The sequence below is a fragment of the Culex pipiens genome, chromosome 2, assembly GCF_016801865.2.
Source record: "Culex pipiens pallens isolate TS chromosome 2, TS_CPP_V2, whole genome shotgun sequence".
NCBI lineage: Eukaryota > Metazoa > Arthropoda > Insecta > Diptera > Culicidae > Culex > Culex pipiens.
In genome coordinates this window covers 10,028,010-10,055,320 of record NC_068938.1, presented here as the reverse complement: position 1 = coordinate 10,055,320, position 27,311 = coordinate 10,028,010, and the positions used below count along the sequence as shown (strand labels likewise).

The 27,311-nt window shown below is 35.5% G+C and overlaps 2 protein-coding genes across 2 annotated transcripts in view; both read left to right on the top strand.

Moving 5' to 3' along the window:
* Window positions 1-1,023: 1,023 nt before the first annotated feature.
* LOC120418720 (sodium channel protein Nach) lies at window positions 1,024-14,503 on the top strand. The gene is made up of 5 exons (XM_039581193.2): window positions 1,024-1,118; window positions 7,464-8,117; window positions 8,181-8,380; window positions 8,459-8,734; window positions 14,073-14,503. Exons 1-5 carry the CDS (start codon window positions 1,024-1,026, stop codon window positions 14,216-14,218), a joined length of 1,371 nt encoding a protein of 456 aa, XP_039437127.1. The 3' UTR covers window positions 14,219-14,503.
* A 5,975-nt stretch (window positions 14,504-20,478) lies between these two features.
* LOC128092633 (uncharacterized) overlaps window positions 20,479-27,311 on the top strand; it is a 36,284-nt gene continuing 29,451 nt past the window's right edge. The window contains exon 1 of the mRNA XM_052706882.1: window positions 20,479-20,935. Within this exon, the coding sequence (XP_052562842.1) occupies window positions 20,934-20,935 (2 nt within the window). The 5' untranslated portion in view covers window positions 20,479-20,933. The remainder of the gene's footprint in view (window positions 20,936-27,311) is intronic.

Genomic DNA, 27,311 nt, shown 5'->3' with positions numbered 1-27,311 from the left:
GCTCTGGAGTGCCGAAATTGCATTTTCTCAGAGGGAAAAATGTTCGCCATGAAATTTCCTACAAGCTGCATGTATTGGTTTCACTGGGAAAAATAGGCTACCCTAAATAAAATGAACATTTCTGAAAAAAGTTTCGAAAAATGCGATTTTTTCGACACAAATCCGCCTGGGAGAGTCCAAAAACTTAAATTTTGGTCCAATATTGATAGTGCATCTTAATCTATGGACAAAAACCTATCATTTGAAGATAATACACACCTGATCGAAACAGTTTTTGTATTGATTCCAAGCGATTTTAGAAAATTTGTTCAAAAAAGTGACTTTTTTCAGTAAATCGACTAGGGGGTGCGAGAAAGTATTTTATTATTTTTTCTTGTCTAAGAAAACATTGTTCCTAACATCATAATCTATCATTTAAGAAGTGAGCACCAGGAATTCCTCGACATGACCTCAAAATGGGACAGGCTACTGCTCAAGGACTTGCTTTGGCCCAGCTGCTTCCTCGCTCGGAGTTCGACGCCTCCTGCGATCACTACCACCTCGCTGGCCTCATTGAAAACTGTCTCTTCTGTCATCTCATCCTGATCCCGATGAATCTCGCCAAACCGATGATGGCCACGTCCGAGTCCTTTGACGACTTTATCCGCAATGGCGCCACCAAGGTCCAACTCTGCATCGATTCCTACGAGCAGGACGAAACATTCCGCACCCGGCTGACCGACATGCTGTCGGAACTTATCGAAAAGTACATTCTTTGATTTTAATCTCGAATAACCCTCGAAGCGCGCCCACACGCACGCACCATAATGAATAATTAATCGCCTACTGTAATTAAAAGCAAATAAAACACTTGTACCCTGTCAGAAAACAAAAATCGACGATTGCTTATCACACACCTCCTTATTTGTATTCTTGGGTACGATTGTGATTTAAGCGCGAACGCGTGTGTGACCACCAAACTCCAACCTTATAGCTTAAGTCAAGTTCGCGCGACAGGTTGAAGACGTTCGACGCATCAGCAAAATGCGTTTCGTGGACATTGTCAAGGAGTATCTGTTCAATTCGACCATTCATGGCGTTAAATTCATTGCCGACGAGTCGTATCATGTGGCGGAACGGTAAGGAGAAGGACGAGAGGGAGGACGTTAGAATTAAATTGTTTGCTAAGTGGTTTTGTGATTGCAGAAATCTTGGATTTTAATTTGTTTTTGTACAGTCCAAACTCGATAATCTGAAGACTCGATTTACCGAAGAGCTAATTTTTTGCGTGGACTTTAATTACACAAATTTCTAGAATACTTAAATTAGTCAAATTATTCAAATTACTAAATTCTTTTTCTAAAATAACTATAATTACTCAAGCGAATCAAGTTACTCAAATTACTCAAATTACCACAATTAATAAAATTACTCAACTTGCTTAAATATTTTAAATTACTCAAATGAATAAAATTACTTAGGGGAACAGCATCTAATTCCAGCGAGCCTCTAATGTTGGCAGGTCAGAACTTTGACACTCAATTAAAGCTAATTAAAAGCGTTTTCAACTGAAATCGAGTGATAAATAGCTCAATGAGAAGTGAGCAAGCAAGTTTCTATCAAAAGTTTTGCAAAATTGGTTGTTTAAATAGTGAAAATCGGCAAATTAGATGGAGTTAAGAGCGAGTGCTTAACCTGCCAAACATACGAGAATTTCCCCTAATTGACAAAATAATTAAAATTACAAAAAATAAAAAAATACTAAAACAACAAAAAAAATGCAAATAAAAACTAAAATATCTCAAGCTACTCAAATAACTCAAATTACTCGATCACTCAAATTATCAAATTACCAAAATTTTTAAAGTTACTCAAATTAGTAAAAACAAAACTCAAATAACACATTTAATTTAATTAACTCAAATAACTCATTTATTCAAATAATTAAAATTACTAAAAATACTAAAATTACTAAAATACTACAATTATTAAAATAACTAAAATTACTCAAATTAATAAAATTAATAAAATTACTAAAATTACTTAATTTACTAAAATTACCAAAAAATACTAAAATTACTAAAATTACGACTAAAATTAGAAAACTACTTAAATTATGACTAAAATTAAAAAAATACTGAAATTCCTAAAATAAATAAATTTGATAAAATTGCTCAAACTACTCAAATTACTAAAATGACCAAAATGCCCAAAACCACCAATAATACCAAAATCACCAAAATGATCAAAACCACCAAAATGACCAAAATCGCCAAAATGACCAAAATGACCAAAATGACCAAAATGGCCAAAATTACCAAAATGACCAAAATAACCAAAATGATCACAATTACCGAAATGACCAAAATGACCAAAATAACCAAAATGACCAAAATGACCAAAATGACCAAAATGACCAAAATGATCTCAATGATCGAAATGACCAAAATCGCCAAAATGACCAAAATGGTCGAAATGACTGAAATGACCGAAATGACCAAAATGACCAAAATCACCAAAAAGACCAAAATCACCAAAATGACCAAAATGATCGAAATGATCGCAATCACCAAAATGACCAAAATCACCAAAATGACTAAAATGATCAAAATGACCAAAATGCTCGAGATCGAAATGACCAAAATGATCGAAATGACCAAAATGACCAAAATGACAAAAATGACCAAAATGACCAACATGACCAAAATGATCGAAATGATCGAAATCACCAAAATGACCAAAATCACCAAAATCACCAAAATCACCAAAATGACCAAAATGACCAAAATGATCAAAATGATCGAAATGGCCAAAATGATCAAAATGACCAAAATGATCGAAATGATCAAAATGGCCAAAATGATCGATATGACCAAAATGACCAAAATGACCAAAATGATCGAAATGATCGAAATGACCAAAATGACCAAAATCACCAAAATCACCTAATCATCAAATCACCAAAATGACGAAAATCACCAAAATGACCAAAATGATCAAAATGACCAAAATGATCTCAATGATCGAAATGACCAAAATCACCAAAATGACCAAAATGATCAAAATGACCAAAATGATCGAAATCACGAAAATGACCAAAATCACCAAAATGACTAAAATGATCAAAATGACCAAAATGATCGAAATGATCGAAATGACCAAAATGATCGAAATGACCAAAATGACAAAAATGACCAAAATGACCAACATGACCAAAATGATCGAAATCACCAAAATGACCAAAATCACCAAAATCACCAAAATGACCAAAATGATCGAAATGGCCAAAATGATCAAAATGACCAAAATGATCGAAATGATCAAAATGACCAAAATGATCGAAATGACCAAAATGACCAAAATGATCTAAATGGCGAACGACTGGACATGGCGTACCATAGGTACTTCGAGTACCGCAGGAATAAAATAGACCCACCAAGTTGTCCATTAGCCTCTTGTCCAGTAACTCCGATACCCTGGCCTCCTCGCGGCGCTAGCCGGGATACTAGTAACCATTGGAGAGATCGGGTAACCAACCCCGGTGGGAACTATGGTAGTATGCTGACAGGGAAGGGGGGCTCCATCCTCTTCGGAGGGTGTAGCTATTCCGTTAGGCCTCGAGAGAAAGGCCCCCGTTACGGTGTCGAGAGAAAACCGGAGCTGGGTCTCGGTAGCTTCAAGGTGGCAGCCCCACCCCGAGACTAGGTATCGCAGCCCCAATCCGGCTGCATACCGAAAATTCAAGTATTACGAACAATCAAGAAGGAATAAGGATCCGGAACAAACGGCATAGACCTAGGCACGAAAAGGACACCGATTGGAAACTCGGAACATGGAACTGCAGATCGCTACGTTTCGATGGGTATGAGTACGCTCTGTTGAACGAGCTCAAACCCCGCAACTTCGATGTTGTAGCGCTGCAAGAGATGTGCTGGAAGGGAGCGAAGATGTGGGAGGATGATGCTTTGGAGCTCACCATGTACCAGAGCGGCGGAGCCGAAAACAAGCTGGGAACCGGCTTCATAGTGTTGGGCAAGATGCGGAGTCGTGTGATAGATTGGGAGCCGATCGACGACCGGATGTGTAGATTGAGGATTAAAGGCCGTTTCTTCAACTATCACATCTTCAACGTACATTGCCCACACGAGGAATCATCCGATGCCGAGAAGGAAGCGTTCTACGCGAAGCTGGAGCAGAAGTTCGACAGCTGCCCGCAGAGGGACGTCAAGATCGTCATCGGAGATATGAACGCCCGCATAGGAAGGGAGGAGATGTACAAGCCGGTGATCGGGCCGAACAGCCTGCACACCGTCACGAACGACAACGGCCAGCGGTGCATCAACTTCGCAGCCTCCCGCGGTATGGTGGTACGGAGCACATTCTTCCCCCGGAAAGACATCCACAAAGTCACCTGGACATCGCCTAACCAACGAACAAAAACACAAATCGACCACGTCCTCATCGACGGCCGATTCTTCTCGGACATACGGAACATCCGCACGTACCGCGGTGCGGACATCCACTCGGACCACTACCTGGTGGGTGCAAGCATGCACTCAAAACTGTCGACGACGTATCACCGACGACGGAGCCGGCTCCCACCGCCGTTCAACACCGAGCGGCTGCAGGACACGGCTGCGGCTCAGCACTACGTGCAGCAGCTGGAAGCGAGCCTGCCAACGGAGGAGGAACTCGGCGCTGCCTCGCTCAACGATGGATGGAGCAGAATATGCTCGGCCATCGGCAGTGCCGCTGAAGCCGCGCTAGGTAGTACGGTCCGAGTTGGAAAGCAGCGCTGGTTCGACGAGGAGTGCCAGCGGCTACTTGACGAGAAGAAAGCAGCTTATGCGGTGAAGCTGAGAGCTGCAACTGATGAGAACGTGGCCAGATACAAACAAGCGCTGAAACAGCAGAGAACGGTCTTCAAGCTCAAGAAGCGCCAGCTGGAAGATCGCGATCGCGCCGAAATGGAGCAGCTGTTCCGGCAGAACGAGACGCGTAAGTTCTACGAGAAAGTTAACCGGTCCCGCAAAGGCTATGCGCCGCAAGCCAACACTTGTCGGGACGCCGAGGGAAACCTTCTTATGGACAAAGGCGAGGTGTTGAACAGGTGGCAGCAGTTCTTCAACGAGCACCTCAACGGCGATGTAGCGCATGGAGACGGCTTTGAAGCCCAACTTGGACCGCCCGCTGCTGACGAACAGTTCCCGGCACCTGATCTGGAGACGGTGAAGAAGGAGATCAGGCAGCTGAAGAACAACAGGGCCGCCGGTAAAGATCGGTTACCCGGTGAGCTCTTCAAATATGGAGGAGAGCAGTTGGCGAGGGCGATCCACTTGGTGATTTCTAAGATCTGGAGGGAGGAGAAACTACCAGCAGAATGGATGGATGGTGTCGTGTGCCCCATCTACAAAAAGGGCGATAAGCTGGACTGCGGCAACTACCGCGGCATCACGCTTATCAACGCGGCCTATAAAATCCTCTCCCAGATCCTCTGCCGTCTGCTGACACCGTACGCACGGAGGTTCGTGGGCCCCTATCAAGCGGGGTTTACTGGCGCTCGGGCCACCACGGACCAAATTTTCTCGCTCCGGCAGATCCTCGAGAAATGCCGTGAGTACAACGTGCCCACACATCACATCTTCATCGATTTCAAGGCAGCGTACGATACAGTCGACCGCGAACAGCTATGGCAGATCATGCACGAGAACGGATTTCCGGACAAACTGACTCGGCTGATCAAGGCTACCTTGGATCGTGTGATGTGTCACGTGCGAGTGGCAGGGGAGCTAGCGGACCCCTTCCAATCGCATCAAGGGTTACGACAAGGTGACGGCTTATCCAATGCGCTGTTCAACATCGGGCTTGAGGGAGTTGTGCGAAGAGCGGGTATAGACACGAGAGGCACGATTTGCAACAGGACAGTCCAACTTCTTGCTTATGCGGACGACATTGATATTATAGCGAGAGACCTAGAGACGGTGAAAAGGGTTTACACCGCCTTAAAGACGCAAGCAGGACGAATTGGATTGGCCATGAATACGAAGAAAACAAAGTACATGAAAGGGAGGGGCTCAAAGGACGTTGACCCCCCAAGACTCACCCCTCTAGCTGTGGATGGCGATGTGCTGGAGGAGGTGAGCGAATTCGTGTACTTGGGATCGCTGGTAACGGCCGACAACGACACCAGCTTAGAGATCCGGACTCGTATCCACTCCGCGAATCGCGCCTACTTTGGATTACGGAAAACCTTGACATCTGATCGAGTGCAACGCGCCACGAAGCTGACCCTGTACAAGACACTAATTAGACCGGTTGCCCTCTATGGCCACGAGACCTGGACGCTGCGGCAAGAGGACGAACGAGCCCTTGGAGTTTTCGAACGGAAGATGCTGCGAACGATCTACGGTGGAGTACGTACAGCTCAGAACGAGTGGCGAAGGCGCATGAACCACGAACTGCACGCGCTGCTGGGAGAACCGACCATCGTCACCCTGGCGAGAATCGGGAGGCTCAGGTGGGCCGGCCATGTCGCGAGGATGGACGAAGACCATCCTGTCAGGATGCTCTTTGACCGCGCGCGACCGGATGGCGGCACTGGCCGAAGAGCAGGAGCGCAGCGTGCACGATGGGGTAATCAGATCGAGGCGGACCTAAGAAAGATCTGCAACCTAGGAGACTGGCGAGCTGCAGCCCAGAACCGAGCAACATGGAACAACCTTCTTGATACAGCACGGGCACCGCGTATGGTGTTCTAAGCTGTTTGGTATGGTATGTATGATCTAAATGATCGAAATGACCGAAATGACCAAAATGATGAAAATGACCAAAATGATGAAAATGACCAAAATGACCAAAATCACCAAAATCACCTAATCACCAAATGACGAAAATCACCAAAATGATCAAAATGATCAAAATGATCAAAATGGCCAAAATGACCAAAATGACCAAAATGATCTCAATGATCGAAATGACCAAAATCGCCAAAATGACCAAAATGGTCGAAATGACTGAAATGACCGAAATGACCAAAATCACCAAAATGTCCAAAATGATCAAAATGACCAAAATGATCGAAATGATCGAAATCACCAAAATGATCAAAATGACCAAAATGATCGAAATGATCGAAATGATCGAAATGATCGAAATGATCGAAATGACCAAAATGACCAAAATGACAAAAATGACCAAAATGACCAAAATGACCAAAATGACCAAAATGATCGAAATGATCGAAATGGCCAAAATGATCAAAATGACCAAAATGATCTAAATGACCAAAATGACCAAAATGATCGAAATGATCGAAATCACCAAAATGACCAAAATCACCAAAATCACCAAAATCACCAAAATGACCAAAATGACCAAAATGATCAAAATGATCGAAATGGCCAAAATGATCAAAATGACCAAAATGATCGAAATGATCAAAATGACCAAAATGATCGAAACATTTTTGACAAATTTTCTCTTAGTGCCTTCTGGATCGTCTGCGTGATCGTGTCCTGGATCGGTTCGGCCCTCCTAATCGAGGCCTCCCTCGAGGCGTTCCGAACCAGCGCCATTTCGTTCGTGGTGGAGACCAGCTACCGCGACTGGAACACCAAGTTCCCTGCGGTCGTGGTCTGCGAAATGCGCAACATGGAGCGGATTCAAGCGGTCGCGGATGACCTTTGGGGACCGGATCATGACTTTGCCATGGAGGAGGTCCTCAATGAGATTAGCTACTTTCGGGGAGAGTCGTACCATACGTTGAACGAGTGTGGTGGAGAGGACACGACGGAGAATTGTTTTTTCAGTAACTTTTCGAGCTATGCCCGGTTGGTGAGGAGTTCCTGCGAGGACACTTTGGAGGAGTGCTACTGGAATGATAAGCCGTTTGATTGCTGCAAGTACTTTCAGCCGATGGAGACAGAGTTGGGGCTTTGCTATGCGGTCAATTCGCTGCAAACAAGTGCGAAGAATCCGCTGAAGATCGATATGATATCGAACAAGTATACCGGGCCGGGGAAGTTGAGGATTTCGGTTTTGACGGAGGCATTGATTTACACTTTGGGTGAGGAGGACGTGCCCAATTTGATCACACCAAAGTCTGAGGTTTTGCTGATTGATTATTACATTTCGTACAAGTTAGTAAATTCTAAATCAATTGTTTCGATTTTTTTAGTCTCATGGCTTTAAAATCATTTTAGAAGACAAATTTCCATCAAGGACATCGAGAATGATCCTGAAACGAAACAGGTTAGTGTGGAGCAACGAAAGTGTCGATTTCCGGACGAGAACATTCTGGACGTTCATGCGTACTACAGCTACAGTGCATGCTCTGTCCAGTGTAGAAAGGATAAGCAACTTAAAACTTGCAACTGTACGAACCACTTGATGCCGAATTCAGGTAAGTTGATCAAATTAAATTATGATTTCTTTATGAAATACCATGCGCCTCCTTCGATGCTCGATTTTCTTCCATCAGACCCCGCTCAAAGATGTGACATGGCGGGCCTCGTCTGTCTGAACACCAACTACGAGGAGCTGACGATCGTCATCCCGAGCTGGTCCACCGGGAAGCGCGGGGTCGTGTGTGACTGCCTGCCGTCCTGCACCGAGGTGGACATTGCGATCGTGCACGATTGGCGCGAAAGCATTTTCAACCCGGAAAAGCGCTACTCGACGATTGAGATTGAACTGTCGGCGCTGCCAACGGAGCGGTACAAGCGGAATGTGGTGCGCGGCCGGTTGGATTTGGTTGGTGAGTGTGAGGGGGAGTCTGTGGGCTTAGGGTGGTGTCCAACATTTTATCCCTCAATATCAGAATTATTTAAATCAGCAGAATTTTAAACCAATTATTCCATTCTTCAGTAGAAACCATTTTTTTGCGATGTTGAGTCGGATTGTAGCTGTCGACCTTTTGAGATATCAATATTTCTTGTCAGTCCCTTCCAACAACATGGTTTGCTTCGTTCTGTAATTTGATACCTCCCGCTCTGGACTTCCCTTTTCAATACCTACACAGAGAGAGTTCACTGTAGTAATAATATAGGGGTAAAATGTTTCACCTTTGTCTTATTTTTCAATTTTTGGTTTGTGGAATTTTCGGCAAGAGAGTTTAAATATTAATTTTCACCTAAGCAGCACGGCCGAAAACAAAAGTGCTCGGATTGGACTCAAAATTGGAATAGGAATTCCTTTTCTAAAATAATTGTAAAATTGCTGCTAACATTGCTTAAATTGCTGAAATTCGCAAATTTGCTAAAAATGCTGAAATAGCAAAAATTTGCAAAACTGCTGAAATTCCTATATTTGTTAACATTGCTAACATTGTTGAAATTGCTTAAATTGCTAAAATTCTCAAATTTGCTAAAATTGCTGCTAACATTGCTAAAACTGCATAAAATCTCAAATTTGCTAAAATTGTTTAAATTGTCAAAATTGCTGCTTACATTGTTTTAAATTGCTTAAAACTCTTAAGTGCTGAAATAGCTAAAATTTACAAAACGGCCCAAATTCCTTTATTTGCTTACATTGCTAAAATTATTGAAATTGCTAAAGTTAATAAAATCATCAAATTTGCTAAAATTCCTATATTTGATAGCATTGCTAAAATTGCGTGTATTGCTCAAATTGTTTAAATTGCTAAAATTGTCAAAATTGCTAAAATTGCCAAAAATGCTGCTAACATTGCTAAAATTGCTAAAATTGCTGAAATAGCTAAAATTGCCAAAACTGCTAAAATTCCTATATTTGCTAAAATTGTTGAAATTGCCAAAATTCTTAAATTTGCTATAATTGCCAAAATGCTAAAAAAGCTTAAATTGTTGAAATTGCTAAAGTTCTGAAATCTGCTAAATTTGCTGAAATTGCTTAAAAAGCGCAAATTTTTAAAATTGCTAAAATTGTTGAAATTTCTTAAATAGCTAAAATTGTTGAAATTGCCTAAATTCTAAAATTTGCCAAAATTTCTGATTTGCTGAACAAGCTAAAATTGTTGAAATTTCTAAAATATCTAAAATTGTTGAAATTGCTTAAATTGCTGAATTGGCTAAAATTGCTAAAACTGCTAAAATTTCAATATTTGCTAACATTTCTAAAATTGCTGAAATTGCTAAAAAGCTCAAATTGTTGAAATTGCTTCAATAGCTAAAATTGTTGAAATTGCTAAAATTCTCAAATTTGCCAAAATTGTTGAAATAGCTAAAATTACCAAATTGCTAAAATTCCTATATTTGCTAAAATTGCTAAAATGGTTGAAATTGCTAAAAAAGCTTAAATTGTGGAAATTGCTACAATAGCTAAAATTGTTGAAATTGCTAAAATTCTCAAATTTGCTAAAATTGTTGAAATTGCTAAAATTCTCAAATTTGCTAAAATTGCTGAAATTGCTAAAAAAGCTCAAATTGTCGAAATTGCTACAATAGCTAAAATTGTTGAAATTGCTCAAATTCTCAAATTTGCTAAAATTGTTGAAATTGCTAAAAAAGCTAAAATTGCAAAAAAATCTCAAATTTTCTAAAATTGCTGAAATTTCTTAAAAAGCTCAAATAGTTGAAATCGCTAAAAAAAGCTTAAATTGATGAAATTGCTAAAATTCTCAAATTAGCTAAAATTGCTAAAAAAGCTAAAATTTTAATTGCTAAAATAGCTAAAATTGTTGAAATTTTCAAAATTCTCTAATTTGCTAAAAGTGTTGAAAATGCTCAAAAATCTCAAATTGCAAAAATTCTCAAATTTACAAAAAAACTAAAATTTCCAAATTGTTGCTAACATTGCTGAAATTCTCAAATATGCTAAAATTGCTGAAATAGCTTAAATTGCCAAAACTGCTAAAATTCCTATATTTGCTAAAATTGCTAAAATAGTTGAAATTGCTAAAAATCTTAAATTGTTGAAATTGCTACAATAGCTAAAATTGTTGAAATTGCTAAAATTCTCAAATTTGCTAAAATTGTTGAAATTGCTAAAAAAGCTAAAATTGTTGAAATTGCTAAAACTCTCAAATTAGCAAAAATTGCTGAAATTGCTAAAAAAAGCTCAAATTGTTGAAATTGCTTCAATAGCTAAAATTGTTGAAATTGCTAAAATTCTCAAATTTGCTAAAATTGCTGAAATTGCTAAAAAAGCTCAAATTGTCGAAATTGCTACAATAGCTAAAATTGTTGAAATTGCTCAAATTCTCAAATTTGCTAAAATTGTTGAAATTGCTAAAAAAGCTAAAATTGTTGAAATTGCAAAAAAAATCTCAAATTTTCTAAAATTGCTGAAATTTCTTAAAAAGCTCAAATAGTTGAAATCGTTAAAATAGCTAAAAATGATGAAATTGCTAAAATTCTCAAATTAGCTAAAATTGCTATTTAAAAAAGCTAAAATTTTAATTGCTAAAATAGCTAAAATTGTTGAAATTTTCAAAATTCTCTAATTTGAGTGTTGAAATTGCTAAAAAATCTCAAATTGCAAAAATTCTCAAATTTACAAAAAAACTAAAATTTCCAAATTGTTGCTAACATTGCTGAAATTCTCAAATATGCTAAAATTGCTGAAATAGCTTAAATTGCCAAAACTGCTAATATTCCTATAATTGCTAACAATGCTAAAATTACTAAAATTGCTAAAAATCTTAAATTGTTGAAATTGCTACAATAGCTAAAATTGTTGAAATTGCTAAAATTCTCAAATTTGCTAAAATTGTTGAAATTGCTAAAAAAGCTAAAATTGTTGAAATTGCTAAAACTCTCAAATTAGCAAAAATTGCTGAAATTGCTAAAAAAAGCTCAAATTGTTGAAATTGCTTCAATAGCTAAAATTGTTGAAATTGCTAAAATTCTCAAATTTGCTAAAATTGCTGAAATTGCTAAAAAAGCTCAAATTGTCGAAATTGCTACAATAGCTAAAATTGTTGAAATTGCTCAAATTCTCAAATTTGCTAAAATTGTTGAAATTGCTAAAAAAGCTAAAATTGTTGAAATTGCAAAAAAAATCTCAAATTTTCTAAAATTGCTGAAATTTCTTAAAAAGCTCAAATAGTTGAAATCGTTAAAATAGCTAAAAATGATGAAATTGCTAAAATTCTCAAATTAGCTAAAATTGCTATTTAAAAAAGCTAAAATTTTAATTGCTAAAATAGCTAAAATTGTTGAAATTTTCAAAATTCTCTAATTTGAGTGTTGAAATTGCTAAAAAATCTCAAATTGCAAAAATTCTCAAATTTACAAAAAAACTAAAATTTCCAAATTGTTGCTAACATTGCTGAAATTCTCAAATATGCTAAAATTGCTGAAATAGCTTAAATTGCCAAAACTGCTAATATTCCTATAATTGCTAACAATGCTAAAATTACTAAAATTGCTTAAATTGTTGAAAATGCTTAAATTCTCAAATATGCTGAAAATGCGAAAATATCTAAAATTGCAAGAATGCTTAAATTACTGAAATTATGATATGATAAAAAATGGGGTTTTCGACGCGCCGCGCAAAATGTCGAATGGACAAAAGGTCGAATGTGAGAAAACAAAAAAAATAAAATAACAAACTTTTAATACAAATAAACATTATTCCAAAGCAATGTGTTTTTGTTAAAAATCTATTTAATATGAAATGTTTTTTTTTTTTTGTTCCTGACAACATTTTGTCATAATAAAATTTCAAATTGCATGGGACGAAAAGATTGAGAAATATTTGCATCGGCCTAATCTAAGAATCAAAAAGGGTCCTAAAAAAGAAAGTTTCGGATTCTATTTTTGTAAAATTGATGACGTATTTTTAAATTGTTATAATTCGATTCAATTCAATTCGGTTTTATTGGTGAATAATGACGCTACAATAAGTTCTTTTGCAGTACACAACATAGTTTTTGAGTTGCTTTCAGCTGTGTGTTTCATCATAATTCATTTTGGAACTATTATTTTTTTAGCTGAGGCACTAACAAGAGCAAGAAAAAAAATTTAAAAAAAGTTGTATCATTATAAAACATGTTTTAGTTATTTTTTTGTATAAAAACTTGATGTTGAAAGTTTAAACCACGAATAAAAATTACAAAAAATATAAAAAAGAACTTTTTTTTAAATAAGGCTGGTACAAATATTTTTAAAATTTTTTGTCACCCCCCCCCCCCCCCCCCCATCAAAATTGGCCCGAAAAATCAGGGGGCAAAAAAAAATATTTTTACAATAAACTTCAAAATTTCTATGAAAATTCAAGTGCAACCAACTGAAATCAAATTAAAATACATTCTCCTGCGTTTAAAATCATTTTTAGCATGTTTGGGTTTCTTAAAAAATCTTAAGATTTTTTGAAAATTTTCGATGCAAAATCTTTTTTTTCGATACAATTTTTGTTTTTGTCAGATCATAGATTTTTTGAAAACTAATGATTGCAAAACAACTGAACTAGTGTAAAATGCATTTTAAAACACTTTTTTCATTTAAATGTGAAGACTATGGCTTGTTATTTAAATTATTATATTTTTTTGTTTTTTTGCCCCCCCCTTGACCTCGGCCAGGGCCGAGGGACAAAAACTTTTTTAAATATTTGCATCGGCCTAATCATCAAAATCGAAAAAAAGAAAAAAGAAAAACTTTTTCTTAATTTTTTGGAAAAATTACAAAAGATTCTGCATTAGATTGAATTGTTAGAAGAAATGAACTTAAACTTGATAAAATCAATCGATCGGATTTAAGCAATTCATAATCATGTCCAATAAATAAAAGCTTCAAAAAAATATAATAATAATAATTCACCCATTGGTTTTCACTTTTTCTACATAAATGTTTAAAGTAGTACAAACTGATTTAATTGCTTTGTTTTAAAAATTGTTTTGAAATAATACTAAATAATGTCCCAAATTTTCAAATCGATGCTTGCAATATGAACTCATAAACTATATAGGTTGTAAATTAATACTACCATGAAAGTAATTTTTAAATATTCTTTATGACCGAATGAAAGAAATACAAATAAAATAAATATGTTGCACCACCCTTCCAATCCCACAACCTCGTAAAACTGCAATTGGTTCGCAATTTAATCTAATCGAACATTTCATTTCTATTCATTTTTCTCCAAACGCAAACTCCGCAACTCCCCGCCAATCTCAGTCTCGGTAGGTGGCACCACCGGTCTGTTCGTCGGCGCGAGTCTGCTTTCGTTCGTCGAGATCATCTACTACTTCACGATCCGGCCCTACGGGACGGTCTTTATGCGGAAAATCCGAACCCGGCTGCACCAGCACCAGCACCAGTAACTGCCGCCGCTGGGCGGTTCTTGTCGTCTCAGTCTCCCAGACTCAGTCGTCGTCGTCGTTATGCAAACGCTTTTCAATTAATGGGCGTTCGGTTGAGAAATGAAAGATGATAGAAAAAATGTGTCAGGAAGTTTAATTGCATAAATCGGTGTCGTTTGAAATTGGTGCACTAATTGTAACTCGAAACTCTTCTCAAAAACAATGCAAAATAAAAAAAAGTATCCACGGTCAAACAATCAACCAATTTGACTTGGCTTTCCTTAACCACTTGACAATGAAGTTCGATCTACCTGAACCTCCCCCCTCTCGATTGGTTCAAGATGACCCTAAGAAAGGTAACCGAAACCGGCTTCAAACGACCTTTGATGGGGGCGGTGGTTGGCGGTTGGCGGTGCAGTGCATCCAAGCAAGCTTTGCTGTTCGAGGCAAATTGGACCTGGCGTTGGCTTGGCAATACTACACAATAAACTTATAATAATGCAAAGTGTGCGGTGTGTATCGAAGTGAAGTAGCTTCAACTAACCTACAGAAGTAAACAAGCAAGCAGAAGCCACTTCATCACATGCATGCAAAATTGTGGTAAGTTCAGCGCCAACCACGATCATTGGAGAGTTGAAGACTTGGAGTTGAGAGGTGAGGATAAGTGTGAGAGAGAGAGAGAGAGAGAGGTGCTCACGACGATGACGTCGATCGGTTAGTAGTATCGTAAAGGAAACTGGGGTGTAATTTAATTTGTTTATTTAACACTGTGGAATTTAAAAGTACATCCCTGGCATATTCATGTTCGTTAGGGACAGTGGTGTCCAAAACATGTTTTAAGCGATGTTTATTATTTTTAGCTAAAATTTCAACTGATTCCAATAAAACAAAATTAATTTTGAAAATAAATAAATTAAGTCATTTTCAAGAGCGGCCAAATTCAATTTACTTTGAATATTGTAATTATATTCAGTTTTATTCACACTGTTTTTTTAAGAGCAATTCCAGGCCCAAAACAGGAATTTTTTAGGTACTTTTTTCTCGACCCTCTCCGATTTCAATGAAACTTTGTGGACATGTTATCCTACGCTTATATAAGCCATTTTTGTGTATATGGAGCCAGTCAGCCACACGATAATAAAATTGGAGAAGGGCGTAAGTGATTTCAATATTTTCGTAATTTAAATATTGCTGTATCTCTAAGCCGTTGCATCGTATCAAAAAGTGGTCAAAGGCAAAATTATAGGAAATTTTACGAGCTTTCCGAAAAAATACACTGAAACAAAAAAACTTTTATGAGATTTTTTGAAGGTGAGCCCCCGATTTTTTTTCGTTCAAATTTTTTTGAAAATAGCCTAAGATGTTCCAAAAAGTCTCAAGAAAAATGCAGGATGGAGCAACTCACCTAAAAAAATACAAAAATCATTTACTGAAACTGTTTTTTTCAAAAGTGCTCTAAACATCAAAATTTGCAAAAACCGATAGTGGGAATCGATTCTCCAGACAATTTTACGTAAAAGTCTCCATATTGACCATTGTCCTAAGTCCAATCCTTGTGAAGTTACAGCGGTTTAAAAAAAAATGTATAAAAAATAGGTTTTTTGATGGTTTTTGGCAATTTCTTTATGACAGATTTGATTTTTCAGTCTCGAAAATATTTTTACCGGAAAGCTCGTCCAATTTCCCATAAGTTTGTCTTTGACCACATTTCAATTGGATGTATGGGCTTACAGATATAAGCTAATTTACTATCCAGGTTACTATACTACACTGAAAAAATATTATGTTTTCAATTATGAGTAATGTAATTAGGTTATATCTGTAAGCCCAAATGTTTAGTGCACTTTAAAAAAAACAGTTTCAGTAAATGATTTTTGTATTTTTTTAGGTGAGTTGCTCCATCCTGCATTTTTCTTGAGTCTTTTTGTAACATCTTAGGCTATTTTCACAAAAATTTTGAACGAAAAAAAATCGTGGGCTCACCTTCAAAAAATCTCATAAAAGTTGAGTGTTTTTTTTGTTCCAGTGTATTTTTTTCGGAAAGCCCGTGAAATTTCCTATAAGGTTGTCTTTGACCACTTTTTGATACGATACAACGGCTTCGAGATACAGCAATATTTAAATTACGAAATACAAAAATATTGAAAATACTTACGCCCTTCTCAAATGTCATTATCGAGTGTAACTGGCTCCATATACACAAAAATGGCTTATATAAGCGTAGGATAACTTGTCCACAAAGTTTCATTGAAATCGGAGATGGTCGGGTACAACCGATTCCTTATTTGACATGGAATTGCTCTTCAATCTCCTGCAAAAGTTAACACTCTGCAACCCAATCCTATACGGGCTTCGGTCTAAAAATTTACCAAAATTCATTTTTTTAAAGCTTTGATATTTGAAACGCATTGGAAAGAAGAACTCTTTATATTTCAGAAAATTTTAGGGTTGAAAGTTTCACTTGTTTTATGTGACTTTGAAAATGTTTTCAAAAATGTAATTTTTCTGGGGTCAACTTTGGCTGTTTTTCGCTTAAATTTCTTTTTTTTAATTTTTTGTTTTGTAAAAATAAGTATGCAGTATTTTTTGTGATGTCCCACACTATGCCACTACGCGCTTTTCTACCATTTAAATGACAATAGTATTGTTCTATAGCAGAAAATTTGAAAAACAAGCAAAAAAATTAAAAAGGTGCTGTAAAAACCTGAAAAAAATTAAAATAAAGCAAAAGATAACTATAGAAAGTGAAAGAATAAGCCAAATACTACCAAAAACAAGTATAAACTGAACATGATAAATGAAAATAAAATACTAAGAATGAAACAAGAAAACCCAACACCAGGAAGTAACGTTTTTTGTAGAACAGAAGTGGCTCGAAATGGCTTCTTAAAAACGGTGGAAATAAAAAAAACGAAATAGTAGTTTATGCAACAAGTTGCAAAAAGAGGATTTTTTCAGCACGAGTCGTACATTTATCCAACGAGGTTCACCGAGTTGGATAAATACGAAGAGTGCTGAAAAAATCAAGTTTTGCAACGAGTTCCGTACAACTTTTTTTGCAGTTCCAAAAACACACACTGAGTGAAATTTTATGTCGAATGTTCATGTATTTTGTCAATAAATCGTTTAAATCAAAAAAATGTTGAAAAGTGTTACTTTTCGAAACAAGTGCTGAAAAGTTCAATTTTTCAGCACCCATTTGAGTGCTGAAAAGTAGAACTTTTCTGCATTTATTTTGAAAAGTGTTGCTATTCGATTCTGTTATTTTTGGTACAGAAAAGTAGGCTATTTCGTCGTTCAAGAATGACAGGAAAAGTAAGTAGTTTCACGACGGAATTGCAAAAAGGGTATATTTCTCCTATTTTAAAACAATAAATTGTTTTATTTTAAAAATGTGAAAAGATTTTTTTCTTTCAGAACCATGCTGATTGAGTCAGAGGTTGTTTTGCATGTTTTCTTTGTTCTTGAAAAAACCTCTAAAAAAACTTTTCTTTGTGTTTTTGCATAGCTAAGTATTCTTTAAACTTATTTTCGTGAGTTTTTTTTGCAAATTTTCTAATATTAGCATTTCGTTTGGGAATGGTAAGAAGTACATTTTTTATATTACATTTAGTTTAATGTTTCAAACTCAAGAAGTTGTGTTAGTTAACCAAATAATGTTGGTTTCATGTAATTTTTTTTTTTGCCATGTTTGAACTAAATAAGTTGCAAATTTGAACAAGGCAAACCAAATTTAAACGGGATTTAACCCATAAAATCAGTACAGTTTTGTTTTTGACTTCTTTTGGTTCATTTAAAAGCTTTCAGATTTTCCAAAAACAGATAAAGCCATTAGAAATTTTATGTCAAGTTCAAAATAAGAACAAATCAAATTTCTAGCCCAATTTTTTTAATTTTGACACAAAAAAAATAACAAAATGCTTTTAACAGCATTACTGGTAATTTTTGATAGTTATTTTCAAAGTTTCAATGAATTTATGAAAATATTTGAACTTTTATTAAAACCTTGTAAAAATATTAAAAAGTGTTTATTGTATTAAAAATGCATACTTAACGTGAAGACTTCCATCATTGTCATGATTTTTCCTTCAAAGATATAAATTTTGCGTCGCTTTCAATATTTTGACAAAATTTCTTCAACAAGTTGTTTAGAATAGTTCCCTACACATGCTGATTCCTTTTGGTAACGATTATCCCATTTCTTGTAAAGTTATGGAAATCGTCATTAATCAATGATTGCCAGCTAGGACGTCAATGACTGTGCCACAAAATTATATAAATTTTGAAGCACAATTGATTTAGATCAAAAATTCCTTCAGTGGTTTCAAGCAGGCAGCAACCGGCACATGCTGATTCATTTTGGTGCTGAAATTCGTTAAATTGAATTTAATACACAATTTTTTATAGTGATGATTAATTTTCTTCGAAAATGATCAACGGCTTCACCTTAAGCGTTATGCAATGTACTATGAAAAGTTTATAATCGAATTTACATTTTTTTTTCATTTTCAAATACCGTCAAAAATTTCTTTGGCTCCCTTTTTTTTCAAAAATTATGAAGAGGGCATTAAAAAAAAGTTTCAGTGGCTTAATTCTTTATAGCTACAAAAAATCTTTCACACTTATGTGGTACACAATATAGTTTCAAAGCAATGTTTTTATTAAATGACGAAAATTCTATTGAGGACAAAATAAAATAATTTAATTTCATATGAAATGTATGTGACTCACAAAAAAAATTAAAACGCTGTTTTTTAAAGTCAACCCTAAAATCTAATTGAAGTGGGAGCTTCCTGATATTAAAAAAAAAAAATACTCGGGAAACATTGTACTTCGTGATTTTTGATAAAAAAAGACTTAGTTTGTTTAGGCCTATGCCAATGCCAATTTAATTTTGTCATTCCCTTTAAAATTTTTGCTAAATATTGCGAAGAAATTGAATATTTATAACTCAATATGAACTATTTGGAATACATTGTTCGTTAATTTTTCATTTTGTTATCAAATGAAGAACTTTTAGGCTTAATTACAAATTTGTAATGTTAAGTCTACGGATCGGGAAGGAACTCATTGATTTTATGGCCCTTGTTAAATAAACCGATTTTAATAATTTTATTTTATTTGATTTGGATTTATCTAATTACAAATTTGTAATGTTAAGTCTACGGATCGGGAAGGAACTCATTGATTGTATGGCCCTTGTTAAATAAACCGATTTTAATAATTTTATTTTATTTGATTTGGATTTATCTAATTAAATCTAAATATTTGCAAAAATGTTTAAACAATTGTACGGCCAATACAACAAAAAATCTTAAGAAAATATGGAGGCACAAAAAATAAATTGTTGATACTTAACTTTTTTTTAATGTGCAAAAACTTTTAAAATTTTTAATTCAACATTGTTTTTTTTGCATAAAGCACAAAAGTATGCACATTGAATTAATTAAGTCAAATTGATAATAAGTAAAGCCATAGTTAAAAAATGATTTTAAAGTTTATTTATTTAAAATTTACATTAATTAGAGTAAGAACAATAAAAAAATTCAAGTTGGATTGAAATGCGTTAAAAAAAATTCTCGTCTGTAAATTTTTATTGCTATCAATCAAATTTCGAGCATAAGTCAATTTTTTTCCAAATTTACTAAGTGCTCAGTTTAAAATAATCCAACGAATCCGATACTGCAGTCAATTATCTGATTTGAACTCATTTTCATTGAGAAAAACATGTCACTTTGAGAAAAAAAATAATCCTATTTATCAATATTTTCCTAACTATAGTTCACTAACTTTAAAAACTTTTCAAAATGTGTTGAGGCCTTCTTGAAATATCTAAATCATTGTGTAGCAGACTCAGTATGCTTCCACACCCTTCCGTTTGTATTTAATTCGTGTTTTTAATTTTCTAAAATAAATCTGCGAAATTATATAAATAAATTATCGATACCTGCCAAGGCGAAAAAAGTTTGATCAAAAATCGGATCAATTTCTTTGTTGGGAAATGGAACAATTGCTAGGTTGTTATTTAACTCAAGGTTTAATTTTAATACCGAAATATTTAGATTAATTCTTAGTCCTACTGACAGTTTACAGTGAGACATTAAATCAATTCTTCCTTATTGAAACAAATCAAAAAAGTTTATTTCAATACTCTAACCACGACAACAACTAACCTACAACCAACGAGGAGCAGCGAAAAAACAAAAACAAGACAAAAAAAAAAGTCCAACACAACGCACAAACACACACGACTTTTTCAAGAAATGTAAGGAAATGAGGTAAAAATCCACGCTGCTGCTTCTATATTTGCCTATTAGAGTTTGTGGTGCTGCTCCCCCTCCCCCACCTGTAGTAACAGCTCAGACACGAAGAAGAAGAGAAAAATGAAGAAAAAAGCCGAGCACCCGCTCTTGGTCGCAGCAACCAGAAGCAAAACTTTAAAGCTCTTTGCGCGCCCAAGAGAAGAGGGTTCGTCGCCTACTAGTTGGTTGTTTCAGCTAAAGATCTGGCAAGAAAAGAAACCGCGCCGTCGTGCGACGTCCGCCGTCGCGTGTACTATCAGTTTTCAATTTGCGCTCCGCGAAGATACACGTACAATTGGGTTTGGGAGGCGCGAAAATTTTTGGAAAAGAAATTACACGATTTTTGAGGAGTGGAAATCGAAAAAAAAATTCAGGAAAAAATCAGTTGAGTGTTTTGGAAAGTGAATATTCGACAAGTTTTCAAATATTAAAAAATGTAAGTAAAAGAAGAAAAGTTGGAAAATGATGGCAATTAGTGACAATGGTGAAAAGAAGCTAATCAGGGATCAATTTGTGACCCAGCATGCAACGGGAATTGCAAATGATGGGAAAAATTGCGCAAAAAACAAAATCCAAGCATGATGAAAGGAAAAATTAAACATCAAAGCAGAAAAGTGTCATAAGAAGAGAGGAGAAGAAGATAAAAAAAATGCAACATGAACATCATGCAACGTCGAGCATAGCTCGGGCAAAGTGCAAAGTGTATTCGAACCAAACTGCAAGCATCTCGTCCATCAAATGAAAAAGAAAAAAACGTTGGAAAATGTTGTTTTGCAAAAAAAAAGGAAAGGAGGAAGGGAAAATGTGAATTCACATGGTGTAAGGTTTGCTATTTTTCCCATATAAAATGCTGCCGCAACTGCAGCAGTTCATCAACTGCATAAACGTTGCCTTCGTCAAGCGGGAGAGGAATTTCAGCTCAAGTGTTTGTTTTTACAACCACAAATTTAGTTGATTGTGATAAAACTCGAAAAAACGCAGACATTGACTAGTCGTGATTGCCTCTGGATGGAGAATTGTGGTTCGATGTGTGTTATTGATTGCTAAAACGATTGACGAAAAGCGAGACGACGAAGATTTTTTTTGTTGGGGGAGACTCAGGTTTATGTGATTGCTGATAAGGTGATGACGATAAATTGCTTTAACTGACCGTGAATGAGCGCGTTTTGCACAACGCGAAGACGCTGGAAGCGAATTTGAGAAATGTGAAACTGTATTTTTTTGGGTTTTGTTGTTGATTGCGATTTCTGGGTGACGTTGAAGGTAGACATTTGGGTGACATTTTTAACTGCAGTGTCATTGAAGAATTTTGGCAAAAATAAATGGCATCAAAATGCCAATTTGGAGTAAAAATTTTGGATTTTATTATTTGAAAAGTTATGCTTGCTTTAAATTGAGTTTGGATCTGATTCAATCAAACTATTTGCGAAGTCATGTCAAGAGATAGAATACAATTGTATACGATTATATTACCATAACGAAATGTTTTGGTCATTATGAAAAATGTTTGTTTTCGATTCGGCCAATGCAAATATTTTTCAAAGTTTTTGTCCCTCGGCTCTGGCTGAGGTCGAGGGGAGGGGAGCAAAAAATTGAAATAACAAGCCATAGTCTCAAAATTCGAATGGAAAAAATGTTTTAAAATGCATTTTACACTAGTTGAATTGTTTTGCAATCATTAGTTTTTAAAAAATATAAGATTTGACGAAAACAAAAATTTCAACGAAAAAAAAAACTTTTTGCGAAACTAAAGATCGAAAATTTTCAAAAATTTAAAAGATTTTTAAATCAACCCAAACATGCTGGAAATGATTCTGACTCAAGAGACTGCATTTTAAATAAATTTCTGCTGATTGCACTTAAATTTCCATGGAAATTTTGTAGTTTTTGATAAAAAAAAATTTGGCCCCTATTTATTCGGGAATCATTTTTGCAAGGCAAAATCATGTTTCTGGAAACATTATCATGAATTCATAATGATTCATCAAAAACAATTGTCGTAATTTATTGGTAAATAAAGGACAACAACTTGAAGTGATTGCGCATTAAATTTTATGAAAGTTTAGATTCTTTAAAAAATAAATCATCGGTTTATTTTACTGTCAACGTAATCTTATAATAACGAACTGTTTAAATATAAAGCTGTGATTGCAAAGCATACTGGAATTTGTCTACATTAAAATAGCATTATTGTAATTACACAAATTTGAAAAATATTCTTTATTTGCATAATACAGTGGACTCTCTCGTTGTCGATATTGAAGGGACCGTCGAGAGCGGGAGTTATCAAATTATAGAACGAAAAATAAAAGCAATCTTTTTGAAGGCACTAAAAAATGTATTGACAGCTGGAGCAATATTGATATTGAGAAGATCGACAGCCAGAAAGTCCACTGTATTGATATTTCCATGAACACAGTTTAAAAACACTGTAAAATTACTTGTAAGAATGGAAGAGATTACCTAGAAAAATGTTGTTACAATTAGTTAGTTTTTAATTTAACAATAATTTTTTGTACTTCGCTTTTTGCCTTCCTCACCTTACTGAGAAAAGGCTATAAAATCACTCAAAAACTGAACTTCTCAATTAGACCTCCTAGACCCACCTTCATGTATACCTATCGACTCAGAATCAAATTCCGAGCAAATGTCTGTGTGTGTGGTGGGATGTTGATCAAAAAATTGTCACTCGATTATCTCAACGTTGGCTTAACCGATTTTGTCCGTTTTGGCCTCATTCGATCCGTCTTGGGGTCCCATAAGTCGCTATTAAAAATTATGCAGTTTAGTTTAGTACTTCAAAAGTAATGCTAAAAAAAAAAATTTACCAAAAGTCCGGAAGATTGTAAAAAGGGTGGTTTTTGTAAGAAAACCCGGCATGTTATACATTTTTATAAAGGTATTTAAAAGACCTTTTCAACGCGTCCAAGACATTGAAGATCTGACAACCCTATCAAAAGTTATTAGTACTTAAGTGTTATTTATGCACTTTTTGGAAGCCGGATCTCAGATATTTTGATGAAAATGATGTCTTGATCTATCATGCGACCTGTCGTTGGATAGGTAATCGAAAGACCTTTCCAACGCTTTCAAAACATTAAAGATTTGCCAACCTTATCAAAAGCACTCAAGTGTTATTTATGCACTTTTTCGGAGCCGGATCTCAGAAATTTTGATGAAAACGTTGTCCAAATATATCATGCGACCTATCTTTGGATAGGTATTTCAAAAGCCGTTCCAACGGGCACGTATTGAATTGGAGATTTGACTACTCTATCATAAGTTGTAAGCACATAAGTGCCCTGAGATATGAAGATCTGACTACCCAATCTGAATGAATGAATAATTAGTCAAATTGATAGAACACTTAAAGGTCCGCCCTATTTTGGATAGCATTACCTTTTAAATGTGAGGAAGGCACCAACCACCTAAGGATGGATTAAGTAATGTTTATTTGTAAAAAAATACTTTTTTAAAAAAGATTATAACATACTTAGTCAAATATTGTTGGACCTTTGTGAAGTTTTCTGAAAAGATGGCATATTATGTCCCTTGAACCTAATAAAAAAATATATTGTTTTATTGGGAATCAATTCTAGTGACAAAAGTTATAGAACAAATCAGCCACCTACAACTTTGCCGAAGACACCAAATCGGTTAAAAAATATTCATCAAAAAAATATAATTGAATTTTCATTTTATTTTTTTTTATTGAATAGCTGCCAAATTTACATGAAAAAAAAGGTTAATCTGTAAAAGCAAAATGACTTATTTGGGCATATGGAATGCATCCCAAAAAGTTTCAGCAAGATTAAAAATGCAAAAAAAAAATAAAACTAAAAGAAGGCTCATTCATTTCTGAACGTTTAGGCATTTTAGGCGACCAATTTAATCAATTTAGATAATTTAAATCAATTATTTTTTTTAAGTTAAGCAAAAGAAATTTAGAATTGTTGATTTGTAAGAACTTGTTAGAGATTGTTTAATTCTATGGCAAAGTATATTTTTTAAATATAACCAAAATCTATGATATTAAATTGCAACTCCACACAAAAAGATTCAAATTTAATTTGGGTTTTATCACTCACTTTCTGAGAAAAAAAAAACTTTTCCTGAAGGAGTTTTACCCAAGGGGTTTTATTCAAATCCTGGATTTTATGTTTTAGGCCTTTTGTGAGAAATGAGATTTTTTTTATGGATTTTATTTTCATTCAAAAAATGCGTCGTTGTGGTTAACACAAGGCCCTGGAAAAAAATTCAGCGAAATCGGGGCAGATTAGGGCTTAAGTCTCAACCTTGCTGATTTAATTCTTTTTTAATGTACAACTTGAATGTAGTATGATTAATTAGATCTTCAATTGCAATTAAACACACATTTTACAAACAAAGTCGCACAAAGGTAAATTCGAGGAAATGCTGCCCTAAAAGGTTCACCTCGAGGCAACACATTGTGGTTGCCTTAGTGACCTCCTCCCCGCACTACCGCATTTCTGTTGGTCCCTTAACGTAAACGACATCTCATATATGCGCGGGTTATTACCCTCGACACTTTTTAACCCCTTAACGTTTTACGATCTTTACTATACCTTAAGGTTTACGACGCTGACCACCAACAACAGACTGCACCTAGTCCCTTTTCCGCGTCCCATTTAACTAATTTTTAAGTGAACTCTTTTCTCTTCGGTGCCTTCAATGTGTCGCGTGGAGGAGGTCAGTTGTGTTGCTGTTCAAAAACATAAAAAAATCCAAATTTAAATTTTCATTAGATTTTTGATTTTATTTTCAAAAGACCTTTTGCGAAAAAAAAAGATCAATTTCATGATTTTATTAAAACTTATTTTTTACTGTTCAAACAAAAACAGCCAAACCCGCCATCGTCATCGCCCCAAGGGTTTCCAAAGTGGCCAACTTTAAGCTAGTTAAGTTTGGCACGGCACGCGCCCGGTGACTTGGACGCCATAGCCGTCACAACAGCAGCAGCAGCAGGCTGACGACCGTTAAAAAGAGTAAACAAATCAAGTGGCGCTTGTTCGGGGGGGATCGCCTTGCATGGCTTGCTGAGGTGACAACAAACTACAGAGGGAAGGAGAGGGTGGGGGAAGTCTCGATTCTTCTGCTCCTTCAGACAAGGCCATCTCGGCGAGCATCGGTTGGTGGGTTGCTTGGATGGTTGGATATGACAGGTTTAAGTGCTCCGGGCAATTCAGAGACCTTCGGTGGAGCGCCGACTTTGTTGTTGTGGGTGTATTTCAAGTGCTGGGCTAATGGCGGGCTTTTCTTTAGGAAGGATTTGGCTTCTGGGGTTTGACTGAATGTTTGATGCTAATTGAAACATATTTTAAATAACACCGTCGATCCCAAATAGAACCAATTATAGACACTTTTCTTTTTTATATATCAAAATGTTTTGCATTATAAAAAAATGTTTGGCATTATTTTAGCATTTATCATCAAATTCGAGCTATGTGACCCCATTTTAGTAAAATTTTAATAGTTGACTGACTTTTTTAAATTCCAAGGCATTCGAATAATTGAGTCTGAAATGGACACGGAAAAAAATGAGCAAATCTCTACGAAATCGGTCTTTTTTTAGAATTTTATTTTTTGTATTTTTCAATCGGGCTGAAACTTTTGCATCATTAGTTTGTCCATATAATTTTCCTTGCAAATTTGGCAGCTGTCCATACAAAAATGATGTCTGAAAATTCAAAAATCTGTATCTTTTGAAGGGATTTTTTGATCGATTTGGTGTCTTCGGAAAAGATGTAGGTATGGATGAGGACTACACTGGAAAAAAATTATTAATTTTTTTTGGTGATTTTATATTTAACTTTTTGTCACTAAAACTTTATTTGCAAAAAAACACAATTTTATTTTTTTTTTATTTTTTTATATGTTTCAGGGGACATCAAATGCCCACTTTTCAGAAATTTCCAGGTTGTGCAAAAAATCTTTGACCGAGTTATGCATTTTATTAATCAATACTGATTTTTTTTAAATCGAAATTTTGCGCATTTTTTTTTTTGGCACATCCTAGAAGTTTCTGAAAAGTTAGCATTTCGACGTCGTCGTGCTATCTTGTCGCACCCGCCATTTTGACGTTCCGAGAAAAACGCGTTTTAATGTTTGACCTTGAATATTAAAAAACGAGAGCACGCAATGTAAACAATAACAAACACGTTTTGTTTGGCTCACCATTCTGTGCATTGTCCCAAAGTTTGATTGAAGTTGGTTGCTGGAGTCCCAAGTTATAATTACAAATGTTTACGGTAGTCTAGCTTGTACGTGCGACAAACGCATCCTGACTTTCCTGGCCTGAAATCCCTTTGGCCTTTTGTCGCACTTACATCAATTTTCATGGAGTGACAAGATAGCACGACAAGATTGAAACTTCTTTCATATGTAAAGTGACAAAAATGCACGGAGTTTTTTCGGTTTTTGTTGAATATCTCAGGATTGAAATCGAATTTTAGGGATCTGTCAAGGTCAAAAGGTGAGGCATTGTGAGCTGCACAAAATGGCGTTCTTAACTCAATTTGGCCCAAAATGCACGTACGACAAGTTAGCACGATGGCGACGATTTGATGTCCCCTAAAACAAATCAAAAAATAAAGAAAACAGTTTTAGTGACAAAAAGTTAAATAAAAAATCACCATTTTCTTACCGTGTATAATTTTTTTTCCAGTTTAGTCTTTATAGAAAATTAATAGGTATATTTTACATATTTTACAGATATTTTACAGAAATAATTTATATTTAGTTTTTTATCAGGTTTCATAGAGGTAAAGTGTTTTGAAAACATAACTTTTAAA